Source organism: Natator depressus, chromosome 10, assembly GCF_965152275.1.
Source record: "Natator depressus isolate rNatDep1 chromosome 10, rNatDep2.hap1, whole genome shotgun sequence".
Taxonomy (NCBI): domain Eukaryota; kingdom Metazoa; phylum Chordata; order Testudines; family Cheloniidae; genus Natator; species Natator depressus.
The window spans coordinates 43,968,011-43,990,107 of record NC_134243.1 but is presented as its reverse complement, the minus strand read 5'-3'; the positions used below and the strand labels follow the sequence as shown (position 1 = coordinate 43,990,107).

Genomic DNA, 22,097 nt, shown 5'->3' with positions numbered 1-22,097 from the left:
AACAAACTAATTAACAGGGTTCAAAAAAGAACTGGATAAATTCATGGAGGGCAGGGATGGTGGCCCTAGCCTGTTTGCCAGAAGCTGGGAATTGCCGATGGGGGATGGAGCTCTGTTCTGTTCACTTCCTCAGGGGCCCCTAGCATTGGCCACTGACGGAAGAAGGATACTGGGCTAGATGGACCTTTCGTCTGAGCCAGGATGGCTGTTCTTATGTTTAGGGCTCTGAGCAGCTCGAAAGGGCCCATATTCACTTTTTATTGTAAGAACTTGGCTGTTTGAGGGGGGGGGGGGGATATATTCCTACTAAGGGCCTCTACGCAGCTAGTACCAAGCTGCAGCATTCGTCTGTCTCCTTGCAGAGAGCTGAGGAACCACACCAGATGGCCAAGAGCCCCCTGCTCACCATGGGTCAGGGTCCGGTTTGTAGGGTGACCATATTTCCCAAAGGAAAAACAGGACACCATGTGGTGCTAGCCCAAGTCCTCCTCCCCTCCCCCGGTCTTGCCTGCCCTGAGCCTGCTTCCTTCCCTGCGGGGGCCTGGCACGGGCACTTCCCCTGCCCCCGCCCGTTCCTCCACCCCCAACTACGGACAAAAGTGGGCGTGTGCCCCGGCCCCCTGACCCAGTGGGCAAGAACAAGTGGGACAAACGTCCCACTTCTTCCAGAAGAGTCAGACTGGCCGGGACTGGGATTCGAAAAGAGACCGCCCCGGCCACACGGGACATATTGTCATTGGTCACCCCGTCGCTTTCGGCTGCCACGGGCAGCCGCTCCCGCGGCCCAGCTCAGCCGCGCGCTCCTTGCCGGGAGATGTAGTCCCTGTACGGGGCGCGCCGTGCATCCTGGGCGCTATCCCTCGTGGATGACAGTGGGCCCAATCGGCGCGCGCCGCTGCGCCCCGTCCTTCCGTGCCCGCTTCCCATTGGCTAAGACGTGGCCCAATGAGAAACTGGAAACGTGGCAGTTTCTGGGGCCGGTTCCTGATCCCCCTCTGTCCGCGATGGAACGCGCTATCCTGGCTCGCTGGGCGGGGGGAAGAGTGTCGCCTCCCCTTCGGGATCGATTTGTTCCTTCAGTCCGGCGCTTGTAGGCGGCAGAGCGATTCGGGCCGTACCACTGCCAGGGCGGGGGAGCGGAGGCGTATCCGCCTCGGGCTGGGAGTGGGCGCGCAGGTGGGTGGGGCGAGCGGCGCGCGGGGGTCCCGGATGCTGGCGGCGCGGCGGGCGCTGTGGTCGGGCTGCGAGCGCAGGAGGATGAAGCTGCTGGTGGCCGCGGCGCTGTTGGGCGGGTCGCTGCTGGTGCTGCTGCTGCCGGCCGCCTCGCGGGCCGAGGAGCGCAAGAAGGGGCCCAAGGTCACCGCCAAGGTGGGCCGCCCCCCCCCCGCCCTGATCGCCTCATCCCCCCCCCCGAAACCTCTCCCAGGGCCCCCGGTCTCCCCCCGCCGGGCCCCCACCCCTCCTGGAATCTGCCCCCCGGGTCCCCGTCCCTGCCGGCTCAGCCCCCAACCCCTGCCCCTACTCCTCCGGGCCCCGAGCCCCGCACCGCAGCCGGGGCAGGCTGGACTCGGCTCCCCTAGAGCGGGGCGCGGTGCCCGCTGCCTGGCCTAGCGGCCCCGGAGCCGTGACCGCGCTGCCGGGGCGGCCCCCGGGAATTCGTGGGTCCCGAGGCTTGGTCTGGCCCAGCGGGGGTGGGTCGGGGCAGGGAAGGGGTGCGGGCTGCTGGCTCCTTGGGGAAGGCTCAGACGGGTGTCCCGGAGCCGCGGGCTCCGTCCCTTCCCGCCGGGCTCGCGCGGCCACGGCTTCTCTGGGCAGCCAACAGGGGCGGCGGGCGCCAAGGGTGGGGAGCCGGAGGTGCCGCCGGCCTTTGTCGGTGGCTCGGTTAACCCTGGCCTCTCCGGAGCCCTGCCCCAACCCGGGCCGAGAGGCACGCGCCGGGCACAGATGGGATCAGCGGGAGGGTCTGTCGGAGGGCAGGGGGTGAGATGCCCGGGTTCCTTGAAACAGCTGGAGTCTGGGATCTGCCGCAGTCCCCCGTGCACGGGTGTGGGGCTGCAGGGAAGGGGCAGGCCAGCCTGTGAGCTGAGCCCAGCGCTGTTCTAGGAGTGGGAGCCCCAAAAGCAAGGGTTCTGGTGGCAATTCTCTCTGAGCCCATTCAGCGTGCTGCCATCTTGTTGACTCCATGCCAGGCATTGGGGGCGGGGGACCTGATAGCCAAGATTCCTTAGGCAGGAATCCCTGCCAAGCTTGGCTTAAGAGCCAGCTGGTGCATGAGTCTCAGGAATAGAAAGGTGCGTAGCTCTGAATATAGCCCTAGAGTAAAAGACACAGGCCCTGCCCTAAAGGGCAGATAATTTGGTCTAATGGGGTTACTTGTGCTCCAGATGGATGGGGTTGCTGTGGAAAGGTCTTCAAGGTGCAGCTAACCGAACACTAAAGAGCTCTGAGCTTTCTAACCCCTCCCGATGTTGAGCTTAATCCTCTGCCCCTCTTGCTGCTTCTCAGAGTTGGGATGATTTACAGCTCAAGGGCTGACTTGCAGCTGGATCCCATGAGCTGGAGCTGCTGTAAGCCAGCCAGCCAGATAGGCTCAGTGCCTGCGCCTGGCATGGTGGGGAGGTGTCATCCGACTGGCTCCATTTGGTATTCCAAGTACCACGTCTTGACAGGAGAAACAGGAATCCCTGGCTAACGTTGCTTCCCTTGTACCACAGGTGTATTTTGATCTGCGGATCGGGGACGAAGATGTTGGCCGGGTCGTGATTGGCCTTTTGGGGAAGACCGTCCCAAAGACTGTGGAGAACTTCGTTGCCTTGGCCACAGGAGAGGTGAATGGACCGCTGGGCAATGGCCCTCACTCTGGTTTCCCAACTCACCCGGAGTTGCAGTGTGCCATTCAGCATAAGTTGGTGTTGGCCCTGGTGTGCATACGCACACCCGCCCCCGCCGGAAGCAGGGAGAAAGTCAGGTGCTGGGCTGGGGACCAGTAGTGAGGTCGTTCCAGCAGCACATGGGGTGTGTTTGTTGGCAGCCTCCATATTAATTACAGGTCAGATGTGCTCACTGGTTGAGCAGACCTTCCATTTCTCCTTGATGGGGTGTGCCAGCTGCCAGGGTAGTTATCCTTTGCAGGCTCATCCTGAGAGTTATGCTCAGGTTTATTCTAAATACACATGAGGGGGGTGTTGCCTCAAGCCACAAAGACCTGTAGAAGGTCTACCAGCATTGCTCAGCATCCTGGCACTTCAACCCCACTTTTGATACCCCCCACTTCTAGTTCTGCCTAGGGGGAGGAGGAGTGAGTGGGGGAGCATGGTCTAGAATGGGGGAGTCACCAAGATACTTCCCAGTCTCCTGCTGCTGCACTGCCTGTGAACCAAACCCCAAGGGAATAGCAGTGCGGCATGTCCCCTTTTTTATATAACTGGCTATCAAAAGGCTGAAGCCTGGGGCCCAAGACTGAGATTTCTGAGTGCAATGCAGAAGGCTGTTTGCTACACCCCTTCTCCCATGGGTAAGGTGGAGGGGTCTGTGCACAGCTGCCTGCTGCGGAGAGATCAGATCCCTCACTAGCTCCCAACACTTGGAGCCTTGATTCTTGTTCACTGCCTGCTGCTGAGGGCCAGGAAGTGTTCTCCAGCAGAGCCCTGGGCTCCGGTCACTCGATCATCGTGGTGAGTGCTGGGTTGGGGCCTTTCAGTGGGAGTTGGGTGTCTAACTCCTTTTGACCCTTCTAAAAATCACAGCCCCTAGCAGTACTAAACTCTTCTCGGCTCTGCCTTGCACTGGGAATGGAGACAAGTCCCATTACCCTCTGGGTTTGCTGGGGGCTAAAGCTCTTGGGACCCTGAGCTGGGATGCGTTGGAGAAGATGCAAAATTGCCCCAGGTTCCCATCCCTACCCCTTCACCGAACCAGCTCCTGTCCTTGCCCAATTGCCTACCGTAGGACGGAATTTGCTACTCTCCTGGTAATCACTGCTCAGCCTGCTCCCATTGAACTGTTCCTGGACTCCCCCTCAACCCTGGCTGCAGGTTCAGGCATGCAGTGCTGCAGTATCAGTCGCATTTGAAAGGGTTTCTTCCCAACCAGGAGGGCCAGAGACATAAATGGACACTCTGTACTGCCGCCTGAAACTGCAATCCATAGGAAGAACTGGCTTCGCGCACCAGCTCAACCCACCCTGTCTGGGGGGAGCACCTCTTTGGGGAGATGGGTAGGCAATGAAGCAGTGATTGTGGGGGTGGAGCAATCCCTTAGCTATTGCCCAGGCACTTGCTCCTCCCCTGGCCTCATGTTCACTCTCCTCTGTTCCAGAAAGGGTTTGGGTTCAAGGGCAGCAAGTTCCACCGTGTGATCAAGGACTTCATGATCCAGGGAGGAGATTTCACCCGCGGAGACGGCACCGGAGGTAATGCTGGGCCTGTGCCACCCTGCCACTATCCTGTGCTCCAGGCTATGAGCCTCGCGCATGGACTCCCTCAGGCTGTGAATCTGCTGCACTTGCCCAGCGCTCTGCAGAGCCACTTTGGAGTTAGAGACATAGGCGCCGACTCTGTGGGTGCTCCAAGGCTGGAGCACCCATGGGGAAAAATTAGCGGGTGCTCCGCACCCACCGGCAGCCAACCTGTCCCCTCCTCACCTCCTAACAGCTGTTTGGTGGTGCTTAGGACTTTCCGGGAGGGAGGGGGAGGAGCGGGGACATGTGTGCTCAGGGGAGGAGGCGGAGAAGAGGCGGGGCAGGGGCAGGGACTTGGAGGAAGGAGGTGCAAGGGGGCGAGACGGGGACTTTGGGGAAGGGGTGGAATGGGGGTAGGGCGGGGCCGAGCACCCACCGGGCAGAGTGGGAGTCGGCACTTACGGTTACAGGGGTTCTCCTGAGTCCTGCCATTCCCCAGCACGGACAGCGCACTCAGGCTCTTGCTCAGACACCGCCCGACCAGGGATCACCCTTGGTAGGGGACTCCTGGTTGTGCTGTGGAGAAGGGTGTCGCAGTGAGCAGCCAGGCCTGAGCTGAAGCATCTCCCATCAGCTGGTGTAACCAGAGCTCCTGCTTAGGATGGGCACCTCCCTGAGAATGGGCGCTTGCAGAACAGGGTAATTATTGACTGGTCCATCCCCAGTCATCCAGTACCAGCATCTGGCAGTCTGAGGCTTAGGGAAACCCAAACATGGAGTTGTATTCTTGATCTTGGCTAATAGCCGTTGATGGTCTTATTCTGCATAAACTCATCTAGTGCTTTTTTGAACCCAGTTATACTTTTGCCCTTTTACAACATCCCCTGGCATCGAGTTCCTCAGGGTGACTCTGCGTTGTGTGAAAAAATACCTTCCTTTTGTTTGTTTTAAACCTGCCTATTAATTTTATCGGGTGACCCCTGGTTCTTGTGTTACGTGAGGGGGTAAATAACACGTCCTTGGTCACTTTCTCCGCACCAGTCATGATTTTACTGACCTCTGTCAGATCCCCCCTGAGTTGTCTCTTTTCCAAACTGAACAGTCCCGGCCTTTTTCTCTCTCCTCACACGGAAGCTGTTCCATCCCCCTCATCATTTTTGTTGCCCTTCTCTGCACCTTTTCTGATGCTAATAGATCTTTCCTGAGATAAGGTGACCAGAACTACACGCAGTATTCAAGGTGTGGGTTTACTTTTGATTTATACAGTGGCATTATATTTACTGTCTTATTATCTATCCCTTTCCTAGTGGTTCCTAACATTCTGTTAGCTTTTTTTTATTTTTTTACTGTCACTGCACATTGAGTGGATGTTTTCAGAGAACTATCCACAATGACTCCAAAATCTTTCTGGAGTGGTAACAGCTAATTTAGACCCCGTCATTTTGTGTGTCTTGTCTGGATTATGTTTTCCAATATGCATTACATTGCATTTATCAACATTTCATTTCATCTGCCATTTTGTTGCCCAGTTACCCAGTTTTGTGAGATCCCTTTGTAGCTCTTTGCAGTCAGTTGAGTAATTTTGTATCTTCTGCAAACTTTGCCACCTCACTGTTTTACCCATTTTTCTAGATAATTTATGAATATGTTGAACAGCACTGGTCCCAGTACAAATCTCTGTGGGACCCTGCTGTTTACCTCTCTCCATTGTGAAAACTGACCCTGTATTCCTACCCTTTGTTTCCTGTCTTTTAGCCAGTTACTGATCTATGAGAAGACCTTCCCTCTTATCCCATGACAGCTTACTTTGCTTAGAAGCCTTTGGTGAAGGACCTTGACAAAGGCTTTTTGAAAGTCTGAATACGCTATGTCCACTGGATCACCCTTGTTCACGTTTGTTTGACCGCCTCAAAGAATTCTAATAGATTGGTGAGGCATGATTTCCCTTTTCAAAAACCATGTTGACTCGTCCCCAACAAATTGTGTTCATCTATGTGTCTGATAATTCTGTTCTTTACTGTAGTTTCAACCAATTTGCCTGGTACTGAAGTTAGGCTTACGATCCTGTAATTGCCAGGATCGCCTCTGGAGCCTTTATTTAAAATTGGTGTCACATTATTTATCCTCCAGTCATCTGTTACAGAAGCTGATTTAAGCGATACATTACACACCACAGTTAGTAAGTTTTGCAGTTTCATATTTTGAGTTCCTTCAGAACTGTTTAATTTATCAGTTTGTTCCAAAACCACCTCATTCTGGGACGGTTCCTCAGATTTGACACCTGGAAAGAGTGGCTCAGGTTTGGGAATCTCCCTCTCATCCTTTGCAGGGAACTCCATGGCAAAGAATTAATTTAGCTTCTCTACAACGGTCTTGTCTTCCATGAGTGCTTCTTTAGCACCTCGATCATTCAGTGGCCCCACTGATTGTTTGCCAGGCTATCAGCTTCTGATGTACTTAAAAAAAATTTTTTTTGCTGTTTTTGTCTTTTGCTAGTTGCTCTTCAAATTCTTATTTGGACTGCCTAATTATACTTGACTTGCCAGAATTTATGCTCCTTCCTGTTTTCCTGAGTCAGATTTTACTTCCAATTTTTAAAGGATGCCTTTTTGTCTCAACCACCTCTTTTACTCTGCTTTGCCATAGTGGTGTTTTTTGGTCCTCTTACTATTTTGGGGTTTTTTGGTTGGGGCATACATTTAATTTGAGCCTTTATTATGTTTTAAAAGTTTCCGTGCAGCTTGTGGGCATTTCACTCTTGTGACTGTTCCTTTTAATTTCCGTTTAACTAGCTTCCTCGTATTTGTGTAGTTCCCCTTTTTGAAGTTAAATGCTACTGTGGTGGGCTTCTTTCATATTTTTCCCCCCCTACAAGGATGTTAAATTTAATTACATTATGGTCACTATTACAGAGCAGTTCAGCTGTATTCACCTCTTGGACCAGATCCTGTTTGCCTCTTAGGACTAAGTCAAGAATTGCCTCTCCCTTTTTGGGTTCCAGGACTAGCTGCTCCAAGAAGCATTCATTAATGGTGTCTAGAAATTTTATCTCTGTATCCTGTCCTGAGGGGACATAGTTGAAATCTGCTGTTATTATTGACTTTTCTTGTGTTGTAGCCTCTCTAATCTCCCTGAGCCTTTCGCATTTTCCATCACCATCCTAGTCAGGTGGCTGATAGTCTATCCCTCTGCTAGACTGTTGTTCAAGCATGGAATTTCTGTCCACAGAGAGTCTATGGTTTATTTCATTCATTTAAGATTACTGTATTTGACTGTTTTCTTTTACGAATAGTGCCACTCCCCCACAACGACCTACTCAGTCGTTCCTATATATTTTGTACCCTGGTATTACCGTATCCCGTTGATTATCATCATTCCACCAACTTTCTGTGATGCCTGTACTATCAATAGCCTCATGTAATGCTAGGCACTCAAGTTCACCCATCTTAGTATTTAGACTTCTAGCATTTGTATACAAGCACTTATAAAAATAGTCAATATTTAGTTGTCTGCCTTCATGTGATGTAACTGAATGGGACTCCTTCTCCTTTGACTTTCTCTTCAGCTCCCACCTGTACTCTCTCAACTTCTATCCTCTCCATTAGGTAAAAGAAAATCCCCGTTAATAGATCCTCCCCTAAGAGAAATCTCTGTCCGAACCATGTGCCTGTGTGTATATATACACCATATACCTGTTGGCTTTCCCCCAGCCCTTAACTTAAAAACTCATCTACAACCTTTTTAATTTTACCTGCCAACAGTCTTGTTCCATTTTGGACTAGGTGGAGCCCGTCCTTCCCATGTAGCCTCCTCCTTCCCCAAAAGGTTCACCGGTTCCTAATAAAACTTAAAACCCTCCTCCCTCCACCATTGTCTCATTCATGTATTGACACTCTGCAGTTATGCCTGGCTAACTGGCCCTGCATATGGAACTGGAAGCATTTCAGAGGATGCCACCATGGAGGTACCTAGCAGCCTAAATTTGGCCTCCAGAACCTCTCTCCTATCTTCTCTGTGTCACTGGTATCTACATGTACCACGGCTACTGGCTCCTCCCCAGCACTGCGTATTAATCTAGCTAGATGTCTTGAGAGATCTACAACCTTTGCACCCAGCAGGCACTTCACCATGCAGTTCTCCTGGTTATCACAAACCCAGCTGTTTGTGTTTCTAATGATCAAATCCCCCATTACTATTACTGTCTCTTCCTAATAACTGGGTCCCCTCCCCTGGAGGGGGCATCCTCAGTGCGAGAGAACACCATGACATTATTTCGAAGGAGGGTCCCAGTCATGGGATCATTTCCCTTTGCTCCACTTTGATGTTCTCTTTCTCCAGGACTTTCATCCTCCTCAGCAGCACAGAGGCTGTCAGACTGTGCGGTGGGGCTGCTCTCCTTGGTCCCAGAAAGTGTCTGTGTACCTTTCTGTCTCCCTTAGCTCCTCCAGTTCAGCCACTCTGAGCTCAAGGGCCTGTACTCTGTCTCTAAGGGCTGTGAGCTGCTTGCACTAAATGCACATGTGCCACCTACCCACAAGGCAGGTAATCAAACATGCTGCATTCAGTGCAATAAACTGGGTAGCCCCCACTCTGCTGCTGGACTTCTGCCTGCATTATTTTTACTCTTGCAGTTTTTTTTTTGTTTTTTGTTTGTTTTTTTTTGGAGTGGGGGGAGAGGGAAGTTTGATTGGCAGAACATGAGGGGATCTGGTCCTCACACTCCTCTAAAGTCCCTTCCAAAACTCTGCTGTTCGCTAGCTCCTCTGGTTGCTTAGGAGTTGGCTTTTTAACCCCCTGTTCTCCTTTAGGGTCCCTTGACAAAGGGGTAGGACTAGTCATGGGATTAGGAATGAGAGGCTGGCAGGCTAGAACCTTATTAAGAAGCTCCCAGCCTGGCCTCGCAGGCGGCTAGGCTTAGCACTCTGCCCCCCAAGACAAACCAACCACACCATGAACTTCAGTCAGTGAGGCACACAGCAAGCGAACAGACGAGCAGCTCCCCCAAGGGTCACTTAGTCACTTCTGCTCCCGCTCAGTAGTTCTAGCAGCTGCCCCTTGATGCAGTGTCTCTCTGCTCCCTACCCTGACCCTTGCACTAGCAGCCAGGCAGGCACGTGGCACAGTATGAGCACTAGATGCCCTTAACAGTTCAGTCTCCCTCGGGGAGCCCTGGCCAACGCTCCTTACACAGGAACTAGGAGGGCTTCCACCTGGGACCCTTCCCTCTTGTTCATTCCTAAAGCTGAGCCACTGCTGTTTAAGCAAAGACTAGCTCATTGCTGCATATCTGTATTGTGACTTGCAGAGGGTGGGTGTCCCCTGGCTCCTGCCCTGGGAGCTGTCCATGGAGTGGGACCCATCCTTGTGTGTTTTGAAAGTGCCCATGCTCCTGTCAACCACAGCACTGCTCTCAGCCACAGCTCAGTGCACCCCTAGCCTGCCAGCATGGGGCTCCCTACCCATATCTGTGGCACTTCCCCTCCCTCCCAGAGGGTGTGTTGGTTCCTGTAGATGGAGGGAGGACTTCCCAGGAGCCTCACTGAGGAGCTGAGCCCTGCGTGATGGGGGTAGATGCGGTCTCTTCTCCCTGATGGAGGCTGCTGCCTCTCTGGATGTGCTAATACGCTCGTCTGGTGCTAGCAGTGGGAGCTGACCTACATGGAACCCATGACTGTAAGCTGCTCCTCTTCTCTCGTTGCCAGGCAAGAGTATCTATGGTGACCGTTTCCCTGATGAGAACTTCAAGCTGAAGCACTATGGACCTGGCTGGGTCAGTATGGCCAATGCTGGCAAGGACACCAACGGCTCCCAGTTCTTCATCACCACAGTCAAGACCCCCTGGTTGGATGGCAAGCATGTTGTGTTTGGCAAAATCCTGGAAGGGATGGTAAGGAGGAAGCCACATCCCTGGCGGGGTGGAGGGGAGATGCCCAGGGGTGATGTGGGGTGGGGGAAGCACCCTCCCTGGCATGGCTGACGCGCAGTTGGCTGTTCGCGCCCCTGAGGGAATGGGGTCTGGGCTGCATGTTAGACCTTGCTAGAGGGCCAGACAGAGCCCATGGCTGCTGTGTCTCTGGAAACAAAGGCTGAGGGGCGTGAGTCTAGTATTGTCTTGGCTCCTGGGAGAGGAGGCTCCTTTTCTATATTTTCTGGAGCAGGCCTGAGGTGAGACAAGGGAACAGCTGGGAGTTAAAGTTGGAGCTTGCCAGCTGGGGAAGGGGTGGAAACACCCCTCTCAGCTTTGGCTGTCAGGGGACCCTGTTTACAGGGACATCCCATCCTCACTGTGGGTGTCCCCTAGGATGTGGTGAGGAAGGTGGAGCAAACCAAGACGGACGCTCAGGACAAGCCCCTGAAGGATGTCACCATTGCTGACTGTGGCACCATCGAGGTGGAGAAACCATTTGCCATTGCCAAAGAGTAAACCATCCTGCCCAAGCACCAGGGCAGGACCGTGCAGCCAGGGCTGGCCTGTGAAGGCTGCGGGCTGTGATGCTCCACAGGGCTCCTTGGATCTAGCTACCATCTGGGTGAGCAGCAGCTGTACTGTGCCACCAACCTCCTGTTCTCTGTGACCCAACACATTCCACCTGGCCAGCAGAGGGGGTGTGGGTCCATCACTTTTGTAAGAAGCACATGCACCAATAAATGTGATCAGTGTGTTTTTTATAGGACTGCCTGGAGTGCGCTTCCTGTAAGGCCTGAATGCACCCCTGCAAAAATAGCTCCTTCCCAGGCCCTTCTGCCTGAGCAGGGCAACAACCAGCCTTCTGCTGCTTTTATGCCCCACTACTGTGGCTAAGGCATTTGAACAGAGAGCTTGGAGGCACATGATCTGCTTTGGACCTCAGGCAAGGCCAGGGCTGGTGTCTGCACCTCCCCCTGTATTGCAGCATGGTGCCTCTGCTGGGGGCTGCACTTCCTGCTCCTGTTAGTACAGTCCCTGGGACCTGTTCATTTCCCCCTTGGTTAAGGTGTGGCACAGGCAATGCACCCAGTGGTGGAGCTCTGCCCAGTACCTTAGAATCATAGAATATCAGGGTTGGAAGGGACCTCAGGAGGTCATCTAGTCCAACCCCCTGCTCAAAGCAGGACCAATCCCCGACTAAATCATCCCAGCCAGGGCTTTACCAAGCCTGACCTAAAAACTTCTAGGGAAGGAGATTCCACCACCTCCCTAGGTAATGCATTCCAGTGTTTCACCACCCTCATAGTGAAAGTTTTTCCTAATATCCAACCTAAATCTCCCCCACTGCAACTTGAGACCATTACTCCTTGTTCTGTCATCTGCTACCACTGAGAACAGTCTAGAGCCATCTTCTTTGGAAGCGCAGCTATCAAATCCCCCCTCATTCTTCTCTTCTGAAGACTAAACATCCCCAGTTCTCTCAGCCTCTCCTCATAAGTCATGCGTTCATCCCCTAATCATTTTTGTTGCCCTCTGCTGGACTCTTTCCAATTTTTCCACATCCTTCTTGTAGTGTGGGGCCCAAAACTGGACACAGTACTCCAGATGAGGCCTCACCACTGTCGAATAGAGGGGAACGATCACGTCCCTCGATCTGCTGGCAATGCCCCTACTTATACACCCCAAAATGCCATTGGCCTTCTTGGCAACAAGGGCACACTGACTCATATCCAACTTGTCGTCCACTGTAACCCCTAGGTTCTTTTCTGGAGAACTGCTGCCTAGCCATTCGGTCCCTAGTCTGTAACAATGCATTGGATTCTTCCATCCTAAGTGCAGGACTCTGCACTTGTCCTTGCTGAACCTAATCGGATTTCTCTTGGCTCAATTCTCCAATTTTTCTAGGTCCCTCTGTATCCTATCCCTACCCTCCAGCGTATCTACCACTCCTCCCAGTTTAGTGTCATCTGCAAACTTGCTGAGGGTGCAATCCACACCATCCTCCAGATCATTTATGAAGATATTGAACAAAACCGGCCCCAGGACCGACCCCTGGGGCACTCTACTTGATACCGGCTGCCAACTAGACATGGAGCCATTGATCACTACCCATTGAGCCTGACAATCTAGCCAGCTTTCTATCCACCTTAGTCCATTCATCCAGCCCAACCTTCTTTAACTTGCTGGCAAGAGTACTGTGGGAGACTGTCAAAAGCTTTGCTAAAGTCAAGGAACAACATGTCCACTGCTTTCCCTTCATCCACAGAGCCAGTTATCTTGTCATAGAAGGCAATTAGATTAGTCAGGCATGACTTGCCCTTGATGAATCCATGCTGACAGTTCCTGATCACTTTCCTCTCCTAAGTGCTTCAGAATTGATTCCTTGAGGACCTGCTCCATGATTTTTCCAGGGATTGAGGTGAGGCTGACTGACCTTGTTCATGAGAACATCCAGTAGTTGCAACTAGGCTTTTGTCCTCTTTCACCCCTTGGCTGAGAGGCCAAACAGGGCATGTCACACCCAGGACACAGCTCTTTATAGGCCCAGATAAACACAGCACAGCAGCCATCTCCAAACCAGACCCAAGTGATTTATTGCCTATACACATCTGCACAGCTCCCTTTATCCTGCAGGAGGCCAGCCCTTCCCCTGGGGGGCTCTGCATGGGTCTGGGACACCACCTCCTCCCCCCATAGTCTCCATCTAGCCTGGCAGGAGCTGCTGCCACAGCTGTGGTTGGCATAAGGCACTGGCCCCCCCAGCCAGAGTGCAGGTAGCAGCAGTTCCGCTTGCTGTGGCTCTGGCCTCCCTTGCTTCTTGGAGCTGTGGCCAGAGATGGCACTGGTGGAGCAGTTAGGGTCTGGCCTGACAGCTGGCCTGTTCATTACAAGTGCTCAATGAACAGTCCCTCAGGAGTTTCCAGCCCAACCTCCGTGTGTGTGTGAAGCACCTGCCCCCAGGCTCAGCAGCAGCTCCCCATTTTGTCCATCACCCCTTGCGTGCGGAGGGCAGGAACAAATCCCAGGAGAAGGGAAGGTACAGCTACTGAGATACAGGAGCGATCCCTAGATGGGACAGCCAAGCAGTGCTCCCCCTCCAGTAGTGGTGCTGGTGAAGCCCGAGCAGTGGCGGATACCCTCATGAGCCCTGCTGGCTAAGCATGTGGGGCCCCACCAAGCACTTTGGGGCTGCCTTCCCCCAGCAGGAGCTTGCTGGTCGGTAGAAGCCTTGTAACACACCACTCAGAACTATGTCTGGCAGCAGCTCTGCAAAACAGGAGAGGAAAGGGGTTAAAAGCACAGCCGTTTCTCAGTAGCAGCAGGAAGACTGGAACTAGACCAGACTCTGGGAGCAGAGCTCTGCAGGGGATTTTTTTTAAATCTCATTCCTGCTATTACAGCAGCAGGTCCTGCAGGGTTCCAGTCCCACTGCAGCAATCTAGCCTGCAGGAGTTAAAGGGGGACTAGATACCAGATTCAGCTCCACACCCTCTTACATTAAGATTTAGAATCAGGTGACAGCTCAACAGCTGCCCACTGTTCTGGTTTCCAGCCTTGCTGATGCCCTGCAGCCCTGTCTGGTCAGATCTTCTTGGAAGGGAGAGACTGCCAAATGAACTGCAGCTAACCTATTCCATCCGCCCCACTGGCCCAGCTGGGCTCAAGGGCTCCAAGAAGCTCTTTACAAGCTGAGCCAGTTCTAGGCTGTATGGTACCCCCAGGACACATGTTGGCCCCATCCCTATATGCAAAAGCACTTCACACCCAAGTAGAGCATGTCTAACAGCAGCCTGCAGCACTGCATGGCAGGAAATAAGAGTACTGCATACTTCTGCTGCCCTAATTCCCCCCCACATTGTTTCAGAATAGACCCCACTGCAAAATTTGGCAAAAACTTCCCCTTAAAACCTCAACAGCCCCAGGCCATTGTTCTGGACAGTGCAGCTGTGGGCAGCAAACTTTGTTTTTACATCTTCTCACCAGGGCCTTTGCCCTCTTCCCAGCCTTCTAGGGAAGGATGGGGCAGGGGGTGGGCTTTGAGTGGTTAGAAAAATCTCTTTTCTCCTGAAGACGTTCCTGCCAGGCTGCAGCAGCTGGACTGCACAAGAGGGGAAAGAGTTCAGGCCCCATTGAGACCTTTGTTCTTCTTGGTTTTGTGAAATGTGCCTTTTGGAAAAGCAGGTGGGTCCTGCTCTGCTCCCAGTAACACTCTGAACAGCCACTGTGCAGGGAGCAGTTGTAGGGTTTAAGTCTCAGGCACTGGCCAAGTTCGCTGCCAAGGGGCAGTTTTGCTACAAAGAGAAGATGAGCAGAGGGGCAGCACCTCACAGGACACCCCTCCTTTGTAAAGGGAACCAGCTTGCAGGATGCCAGCATTCCTTTGGGAGCGGCAAACACCCAGAAGAGGCCGTTGGCAGCAGCCTGCCCAGGAGCAGAGGAATCCATGCCTTCAGCCCAGCACACAGCATTTCCATTGCATTGCCTGCCCCAGGACCCCAGTGCCCCCTGCCTTACCTGTGGGGGAGGGGAGCACATAGGGATCTTTGTGGAAGATCATAACCGGCCGGTGGGAGAGCAGGAAGCCGTGGCTGCAATGAGAGAGGCAGATGAGGACCTGGCTCCTTCTGGGGCAGTGACATGAGTGGCTAGTGAGAGCAGCCTGACAGACTGCCCCCACACTGCCTCTCCAGTGCCTGGGTCCTGGCAAGGTGGGTCCTCACCCATCAAGATGGGATTGGGCAGGGGGCACAGGTTCACTCGTGCCCAGTGGGGCTCTCCTGTGCCTGTGGATCCAGGGCAGATTCTCTTTTGCTCTATAAGGGGGCTCCTTAGTGCAGTCCATCTTCCTCCATTGGGGGGGGAGGGGGGAGGACAAGGCTGCTGGGGGGCACAGGCTCCCTGTCAGCATATCGGCTCTCCCAGCCAGCTGCGGCTTCCCTTACCCACAGGGATCTCGACAAAGCAGTTGGAAGGTGGGGCTGTTTCTTTCAACTGAACCAGTGGATGGTGGGGGGACAATAACTGCAAGTCGTTTGACAAGGGAGCTGAGCCTCCGCTGCTGGGAGAATTGCTCTAGAAGCAGCCAGCCACTAGGGGGTGCCCTGGCTCTGCAGGTGGCCCAGCTAGCAGAGATAAGGCCAGCGCAAGCAGGAGGGGTCTCTGGCAACGAGCCCACAAGCTAGGAACCCCATCCAGAGCTTGAGGAGGTTGGCCAGCAACTGGGAGCCCTGCCACCAGGCCCCTGCAGCTGGAGCAAAGCCCCACCACTAGCACTGGGAGGAGGCAGAAGGGCAACTTCTCCCTCCTCAGATTAAGTCACACAGGGAGCTGCAAGAAAACAGAGCCAAGGGAGTGAAGGGCCCAGGCCCTTTGTGGTGGGGGGGAGACAGGTGCTCCCCTCTCCTATATGTTAGGCAGAGCTGAGGGAGGGACATACTACCTTGAAGACGTCAGGGAACAGGTTCATCTCATCTATGGCCGAGTTTGCACACAGGCAGTAGTTGCCTGAATTTAAGTCTGCCCTAGGTCGGCAAGCACAGTTCAATAGCTGCTAAGAGCTGCAGCTGATGAGCCCTGTACTGGTGCACTAAGGGCAGGGCTGCTAGGACAGCCCCCTGCTGGAAAGGCACAGAACTGCTCTGCTGCACAGGTGAGAGGCCGGGCAAACAAAAGAAGAAATCCCCATTGTAACACATTGTCCCTCTCTGGTCCCTCCCAGGGAGCATGAGCAGTTAGCCACATTTCTCAGGTGGGGAAACAGCATTCGAGAGAGGGGATGGTACCTTTCCAGGGTCACTAGCAAGTCACTGGCAGAGGTGGGATTAGAAGCTAGTGGCTCCAGCCACTAGGCAGTGCTGCCTCACATGAACACTAACCCCACCAGCCCCTCCCATGCCCAAGGAGGGCACCAAGGAATCGCTTGAGCTCTCTGATGTCCCAAGTTCATAGGAGACCTTGGCTTCCACCAGTGGGTGCCCCAGGCCTCAGGATACTCACTCCAGGCTGCTGGCCTTTGCATCCTGCTGAAAGTGCCTGAGCTTCAGGAAGTCCAGCAGTTCCTTAGGCAGCTCCTTGTTGTAGTACAGGACACCCTGCAGCAAACACAGGGGGCAGGTTAGACCTCACCAGAGCCCCTTGCCCCATGGCGGCAGGACACCCCAACAAAAAACACGTTGGGCCTTTCTAAGGGAGCAAGCCCAAATCCACTCCAGGGGGCTCAAACCCAGCCCAGGAATCACCAGTGGCAGAGTCCCAGGCGTGGGCTACGGGGAAACATCCTACCTGAATGTAAACCTCCAGGCCCTGCCGCCGCTGCTCCTGCACCTTCGACATCCAGTTGGGGACTCGCTTGGGGGGGAAATCTGGGACCTTGCACATCTTCTTTATCTAGGGCAGAACGTGGCATTACTATCAGACCAAGTCACAGCCCACCTGCTGCTTGGAGCCACAGGACGCCAGAGTCCTGTGGCTCCCTGGGCTAGAGGCTCTGCTCTGGGGATCCATGCTCCACACCATGCAGGCAAGACCCTGGCCCCAGCCACACCATGGCATGAGGACCCCTCCCCTCTGACACACAGCAGCACTGAACCCCCTCAGGAGCTGCAAAGGTCTCTTCTCTCCCCAGCACCAGCAGGGGTGGCAGTATGCCCCAACCTCTCCAATATTACACCTCAGCTGCTTGGGTGAGCCCCTGCATTCCTCCCCTCCTGCCAGGATCCTCTATCAGGGTGGTGCTGGTAAGACCCTGAGGGGTTTTTGCATGAATACCCCAGTGAGATAACACAGGTCCCCTTCTCACAGCAACGAGCCCAGGCTCAGGCATGCGTCGCCATGTCAATTATACTCCGCCATATTTTCAAACCCCTTTAAATAAAATTAAAAAAAAAAAAAAGAAAGAAAGAAAACCACCACAGAGGGCGAGTAAACAACTCAGCGCAGGCCGATGCTGCCCAGGCCTTAATCTGGTGCTGGCTGAAGGGTAGGCACAGTCCGGTGTGGGGAAGAGAACTACACAGAGGTCCATGTTATCCTATCTCCCTGTTCCAGTCACACAGAGCTGTGGGCAGGGACGTGCCTTCCCTTGTAACTGGCACGTGCCCAATCCGCGAGCATACCCTAGAGGAGCAGAACATGGGCAGGGAGACAGACTAACAGCTGGCGACACATGTGTGGAGGGAGTGTTACCATTCAGCACACGTTTGCAGGGATGAATTCCGCAAAGGCAGCAGCTGAGCCCTGTGGCAGTGGAAAGATCAGTTCCCCGGGGTTTGCTGTGGATAACTAGGAGTTAAGCCGTGTTCCCCATTCCAGCTGCTTGCCCAGCCGGCCCTCACCCTTTTATGCAGGGCATGGAACTCGCTGTAGCGCTTCTCAAGGATATGTTTCCGGCCATTGCACAGGACCTCCACCGTAAACACCTGCAATGGAACAGGAGAGATGTGAGACGGGCCTGCCAGGCCCCAGCCTTAGAGCAGAAATACACAATAAGAGCACCCCATTCCCAGTACCCCCCAACCCCCTCTCCCCAGCTGCCCAAACTGGAGAAGGGACATTGCTTCCCCATAGCCCTCCGGTCGGGCAACTGCTCACAGGGCTGTGAAACTGCAGTGTTTGCTTAGCAGCTAAAGCAGTCGTGTTCCCTCTCCCAGAATGCACTGCAGGTGTGAAAACAGAGTCACAAAAGGCTCTTTCAGAGCAGGCTCTGGCTCCAGCCAGGAGGGGAGCAGTGCGGCTAGAGACACTCCCCTCTTGCAGGGCACAGCACTGCCATCCTTAGCATCTGAAAACCGGCTGAAATGCCTCATGCAACTGACAGGCCAGCACGGCTCAGCTCCCTGAGCTCAGGAATCTAGCGTATCTCCCATCCTACCAAACCCTACGCACAGGAGATGCTGCCACCGTCACGTGTAGGGTGGCGCATGCTCTGCCTGAGCAGTGCACAGCTACATCAGAGTCACACTAGGGTAGCACATGAAGAATTGCAGCCAGCTGGCACTGCAAGGAGGCTGGGTGTAGGCAGGACGTAGCTAGGAATTGGGCCAGACCACTAGGCTTAGCACCCACCTGTCAAACAGTGGGACCGATCATTAATGATCAGCTGTCAGCACTGCCTCACATTGGAATATGGCCCCTTCAGCAGCGCAGCACCCCATAGCCTCACACAAGGCACCAAAGTGAGATCGATACCATGGCAGCGCGGAGGTTTCCCCATCTGAGGGCTGGCCATGTTTATCCCCGTTTAGCGCATGAAATCTGATCAAGATTGCACAATTGCACATTGTGTGTGCACGCATCCATCTGACACACGGTGGTGGGAGAGCCAAGCTAATGCAGCAAGGCTCTTCCTGGGGCCCGGCAGTGAGTTTGCCTGCACCATGCTCACACCCGTTGTGCATTCATTTCGCTCCTCCTAGTGTTGGACGCAGCTCACAGGAACGCAGCAGGTCACACACGCTCCTGCTTGAGGGTTGGAATTGGCTCTCTGGCTGGACAGTTGCCCTGGATGGGGTCTGGTCACTGCCCAACACAGCAGGACAGGACTCTGAAACCCCTCACCAGAGCCCTGGCACAGAGGACAATTAAATGAGCCAGGCAGGATCTGGCCATGGCCTCCCCAGCCATGATGGTACATAATTACTCAGTGCCCCATAGCAACACATCAAATTCCAGCCAGCACCCAGCCTAGATGGCTCACAGCAGCCTCATCTCCTGTGAGTGACTTTCAAACCAGGCCTGGGCAGCCAGTCAGGGGAGCGTTCAACATCTAGAATTCCCGCAGGGGCCCTTCAGCTCTCCCCCCACACACACACAGGCCAAGCACCGGGGAATCCTCAGTCCTTCCTCATCCAATCTCACAATCAACTAGCTGGGACCAGCTCACAGACCCCCAGCCTCCATGTGGTGCCCAGATGAGAAGACGTGCCTGGTGCATGTCAGGGGTGCGGTGACCTGCTCATGCCTATGCTGGGAGCAAGACGGGAAGTCCCTCAGGTCAACACCCAGTGCTGGGCTGCTGGCCAAGCACAGGTGCAGCGAGGCAGACCCTGTTGCCGGTCACGTCAGGGTGAGGCTCTCCAGCAGAAGCAGGACATGAAGGGAGACTGACCCAGCATAAACAGGGCTTGGGCAGGCAGAGAAGGACACTGTAGCTAAGACAGCCAGTGCGCTCCATGGATTTATAAGCAAGGGAACAGCAGGAGTGGGGAGTGGTATTGCCTCTGCACACAGCACTAGTGAGACCATTCCTGGATCCTGCATCCATCTGCCCTCTACTCTCAGCCTGATGCTGACCCGGGACACAGGGGACTGTGAAGCAGAGCAGGCCCAGACAGTGTAGGCAGGAGGGGAAGTTTGATCACTTGCCTTCCCTAGCTGCAGGAAATGAAGGGGGAAATGTTTAACAGCTGTGCAGACAGACAGCCACTGGCTGGGGTCAGAGCTGGGGAGGGGCTGTCGAATCAGCCGGTTGGGATAATATTGAGTATATTGGCTGGCACCACATGGGGCTTCTTCAGCAGCCTGCTCTCCTGGGGAAGGCAGGGAGCCCATAGGCCAGTGCAGACTCCTCGGGCTTAGGGCTGCAGGAGAGAGGAAGGAACAGAGAGAAAGTGAACTGAAATCCCCAGCCCAGGCTGCTCTGCTGCCAGTCAGCCACGCAGACCAGGGAGTTTTGCAGTGGCAGTATCGTAGCCAATGAGGTTAATCCGAGGCGTGATTATTGCTAATTGAAAACTTTTCCCAATACCCCGCCATGACAACTTGAAATATAGTCGGCATTGGCAATTTTTGACAGTCCCACCTTATCAGTGTGGTTGGAGCAGGGAGGAGATGATGACAGGCTGCTGACTGATGCCATAAAAGGGCCTGGAGGGGGCCCTTCTCTGGGCCTTGGCTTCATCTTGCTCCATTGCCCTCCCATGCAGAGGAAGGAGCTATGAAGGAGTTATGGGAAGGGTTTAACCCTTTCTCTGTCCTACAGAGGACTGGCATGTTTATAACCAGACAGGGACTTGTGCTTATGCCACACGCCAGCCCCAAGCCCTGTAGCTTTTACAGGCTGCTGAGGGGCGGGGGGAGGGGAGGGGTCAACCCACAAGCCACAGCTCCTGAGCCCCCAGCCAGCTGCAGTGCTGCATCTGGCTCCTGCAGAGACCCCCAAGTCAGACCCCGGGAGAGCAGCACCTAGGCTGGCAAACACACACAACTCTCACCCCGCTGGGCAGGAGAGGGCTGGGACAGCCCGGCCCTGGGGACTGCCGAGAGTGCCAGCAAGGGGGGGTGGGACAGGCCTTGGCTCACGGAGCCCCCCGGGGGGGAGGGGGATCTCTAGTGCCTCAGAGAGGGAGAAAAAGCCATGGGTCGCTCCTTTACTATTAACTGGCTGAGACTCTCCCTGCGGAGGGGTCTGAGCAGCTGTCGGATGGGAACCGCTAATTACGGACCTGGCTCCTCCTCCTCCAGTCCCCTGATCTCTCCAGCGGGGTTTGTCTCCCTATGGGGGGGGGGGGCACTTTGCAGCCGCATTGCCACGGCCCCTCCCCCTCCCCCTCCCCCACCAGGGCAGAACCTGAAGCAGGTTATAAAGAATTTCCTGCGCCCGGAGAAGTTGCCACAAACCCCCCGCCCCGGCAGCAGGAGCCAGGTGAGCCCTGGGCCAGCCGCGGCGGGCGGGCTGGTACCGCCACAGGGCGAAACAAGCCCCGGCCTCGGATTTCTGTTACTCATTAATGGGGCCGGGGCCAGGGCCGGGAGCCCGGGCACTAGGCGAAGGGAGAAGCTCTGGCGTCTCCATGTCCCATCCCCCCCCGTGTCCCACTTCAGGCCCCCCGGCAGGGCACCGGCCCCCCGGCAGGGCACCCTCGGATCCCCCGGCCGGAGGCTCGCCCCAGCTCCCCGACCCGCCCCGGCTGAGGGCAGCGAGGTCCCGGCGTGACGGGACCTGGCTGCGGACCGGGGCTGCGCCGGGCCCCGGCCCCGGGACTCGGCACCTGTGGGGTCCGCCCACGAGCCTCAGCGACTCGGCCCTGGACCCGCAGCGCCACTTCCACGACCCCAGGCCAGATCCCCGCAGCCAGGTGCGGTCCCGGGCGGGCTGAGCCGGACGCCGGAGCCCTCCTCGCCGGGCCCCCCAGCCGCGGGGCCGCACGTGGGCGCCGGGCTCAGCCCGGGTGCTCCAGGGCGACGCACCCCGGGCCAAGGGGACCGGGCGTAGCGGCTGGGAACCGGGGAAAGGAGCCAGCGCAGCCCGGGGCCCCCCGGGACCGGACCGGACCAGCTCGGCCCCCTCACCGTGTGCGTCTTCTCCGGGCTCGGCTCGGGCTCGGCCCCCGGCCCCACCGCGGGGATAGACACCGCGATCATCGCGCCGCCGGCCGGGCTGGCGAGCCCGCTCCATTCATCGCCGCCCCGCCCCGGGCTCCGCCCAGCCCCGCCCCCGGCGCCCACCCGGAGCGCGCGTCGACCCCCCCTCGGGACTGGCCCCCGGACCGCGCCGAGCGCCCGAGAGAGCCTGGGGCATGGCACCGAGGGGCTGCACCGTAGGGGGGAGCGGGCGCCCTGCCCAGCGGGTAGCCTGGCACCGGGCCACCACACGTCCCGGCCAGCAGCGGTAACCCTGGCAGGGACTCCAGCGAGGGCGGGCAGCCTGAGCACGCACCCAGGGGCTGGATCTTCCCTGCTAGTGTTCCCTGAGCTAGCACAGGTGTGCCTCCCTGGACCCCAGTTACACTGTACCCGGTGCCTGCCTGCCAGATGCCTTTGTTACTTCCCCGTTCACAAGTGGCAGATGAG

At 55.6% G+C, this 22,097-nt stretch overlaps 2 protein-coding genes and 1 pseudogene across 3 annotated transcripts; 2 read left to right on the top strand and 1 right to left on the bottom strand.

Moving 5' to 3' along the window:
* The first annotated feature begins 1,178 nt into the window (after positions 1–1,178).
* Positions 1,179–11,067, top strand: PPIB (peptidylprolyl isomerase B). The gene is made up of 5 exons (XM_074965934.1): positions 1,179–1,368; positions 2,715–2,828; positions 4,318–4,411; positions 10,102–10,286; positions 10,701–11,067. Exons 1-5 carry the CDS (start codon positions 1,210–1,212, stop codon positions 10,821–10,823), a joined length of 675 nt encoding a protein of 224 aa, XP_074822035.1. The 5' UTR covers positions 1,179–1,209; the 3' UTR covers positions 10,824–11,067.
* Positions 11,068–12,866: 1,799 nt separating this feature from the next.
* On the bottom strand, positions 12,867–21,726 carry SNX22 (sorting nexin 22). Of its 2 annotated transcripts, none has more exons than XM_074965936.1 (6): positions 21,597–21,726; positions 17,642–17,725; positions 16,590–16,694; positions 16,305–16,399; positions 14,823–14,896; positions 12,867–13,574 (listed from the first exon to the last, which is right to left on the bottom strand). In XM_074965936.1, the coding sequence occupies exons 1-6, from the start codon at positions 21,666–21,668 to the stop codon at positions 13,447–13,449; spliced, it is 558 nt and encodes a 185-aa protein (XP_074822037.1). In that variant the 5' UTR covers positions 21,669–21,726; the 3' UTR covers positions 12,867–13,446. The 2 variants fall into 2 exon arrangements, with proteins under 2 accessions (XP_074822037.1, XP_074822036.1); XM_074965935.1 differs by lacking the exon at positions 21,597–21,726 and adding an exon at positions 19,671–19,982.
* LOC141995479 (U4 spliceosomal RNA) lies at positions 19,972–20,131 on the top strand (annotated as a pseudogene).
* Positions 21,727–22,097: the final 371 nt, after the last annotated feature.

Bases quoted from the DNA above. Each gene is read 5' to 3' on its own strand.
- PPIB (XM_074965934.1), top strand. From the start codon at position 1,210: ATGCTGGCGGCGCGGCGGGCGCTGTGGTCGGGCTGCGAGCGCAGGAGG. The intron at 1,369-2,714 runs GTGGGCCGCCCC...CTTGTACCACAG, and splicing joins GGCCCAAGGTCACCGCCAAG to GTGTATTTTGATCTGCGGAT. The intron at 4,412-10,101 runs GTAATGCTGGGC...TCTCGTTGCCAG, and splicing joins CCGCGGAGACGGCACCGGAG to GCAAGAGTATCTATGGTGAC.
- SNX22 (XM_074965935.1), bottom strand. From the start codon at position 19,856: ATGGGCTCCCTGCCTTCCCCAGGAGAGCAGGCTGCTGAAGAAGCCCCA. The intron at 16,695-17,641 runs GTGAGGGCCGGC...GTTCTGCCCTAG, and splicing joins TCCATGCCCTGCATAAAAGG to ATAAAGAAGATGTGCAAGGT. The intron at 16,400-16,589 runs GTAGGATGTTTC...TGTTTGCTGCAG, and splicing joins GCCTGGAGGTTTACATTCAG to GGTGTCCTGTACTACAACAA.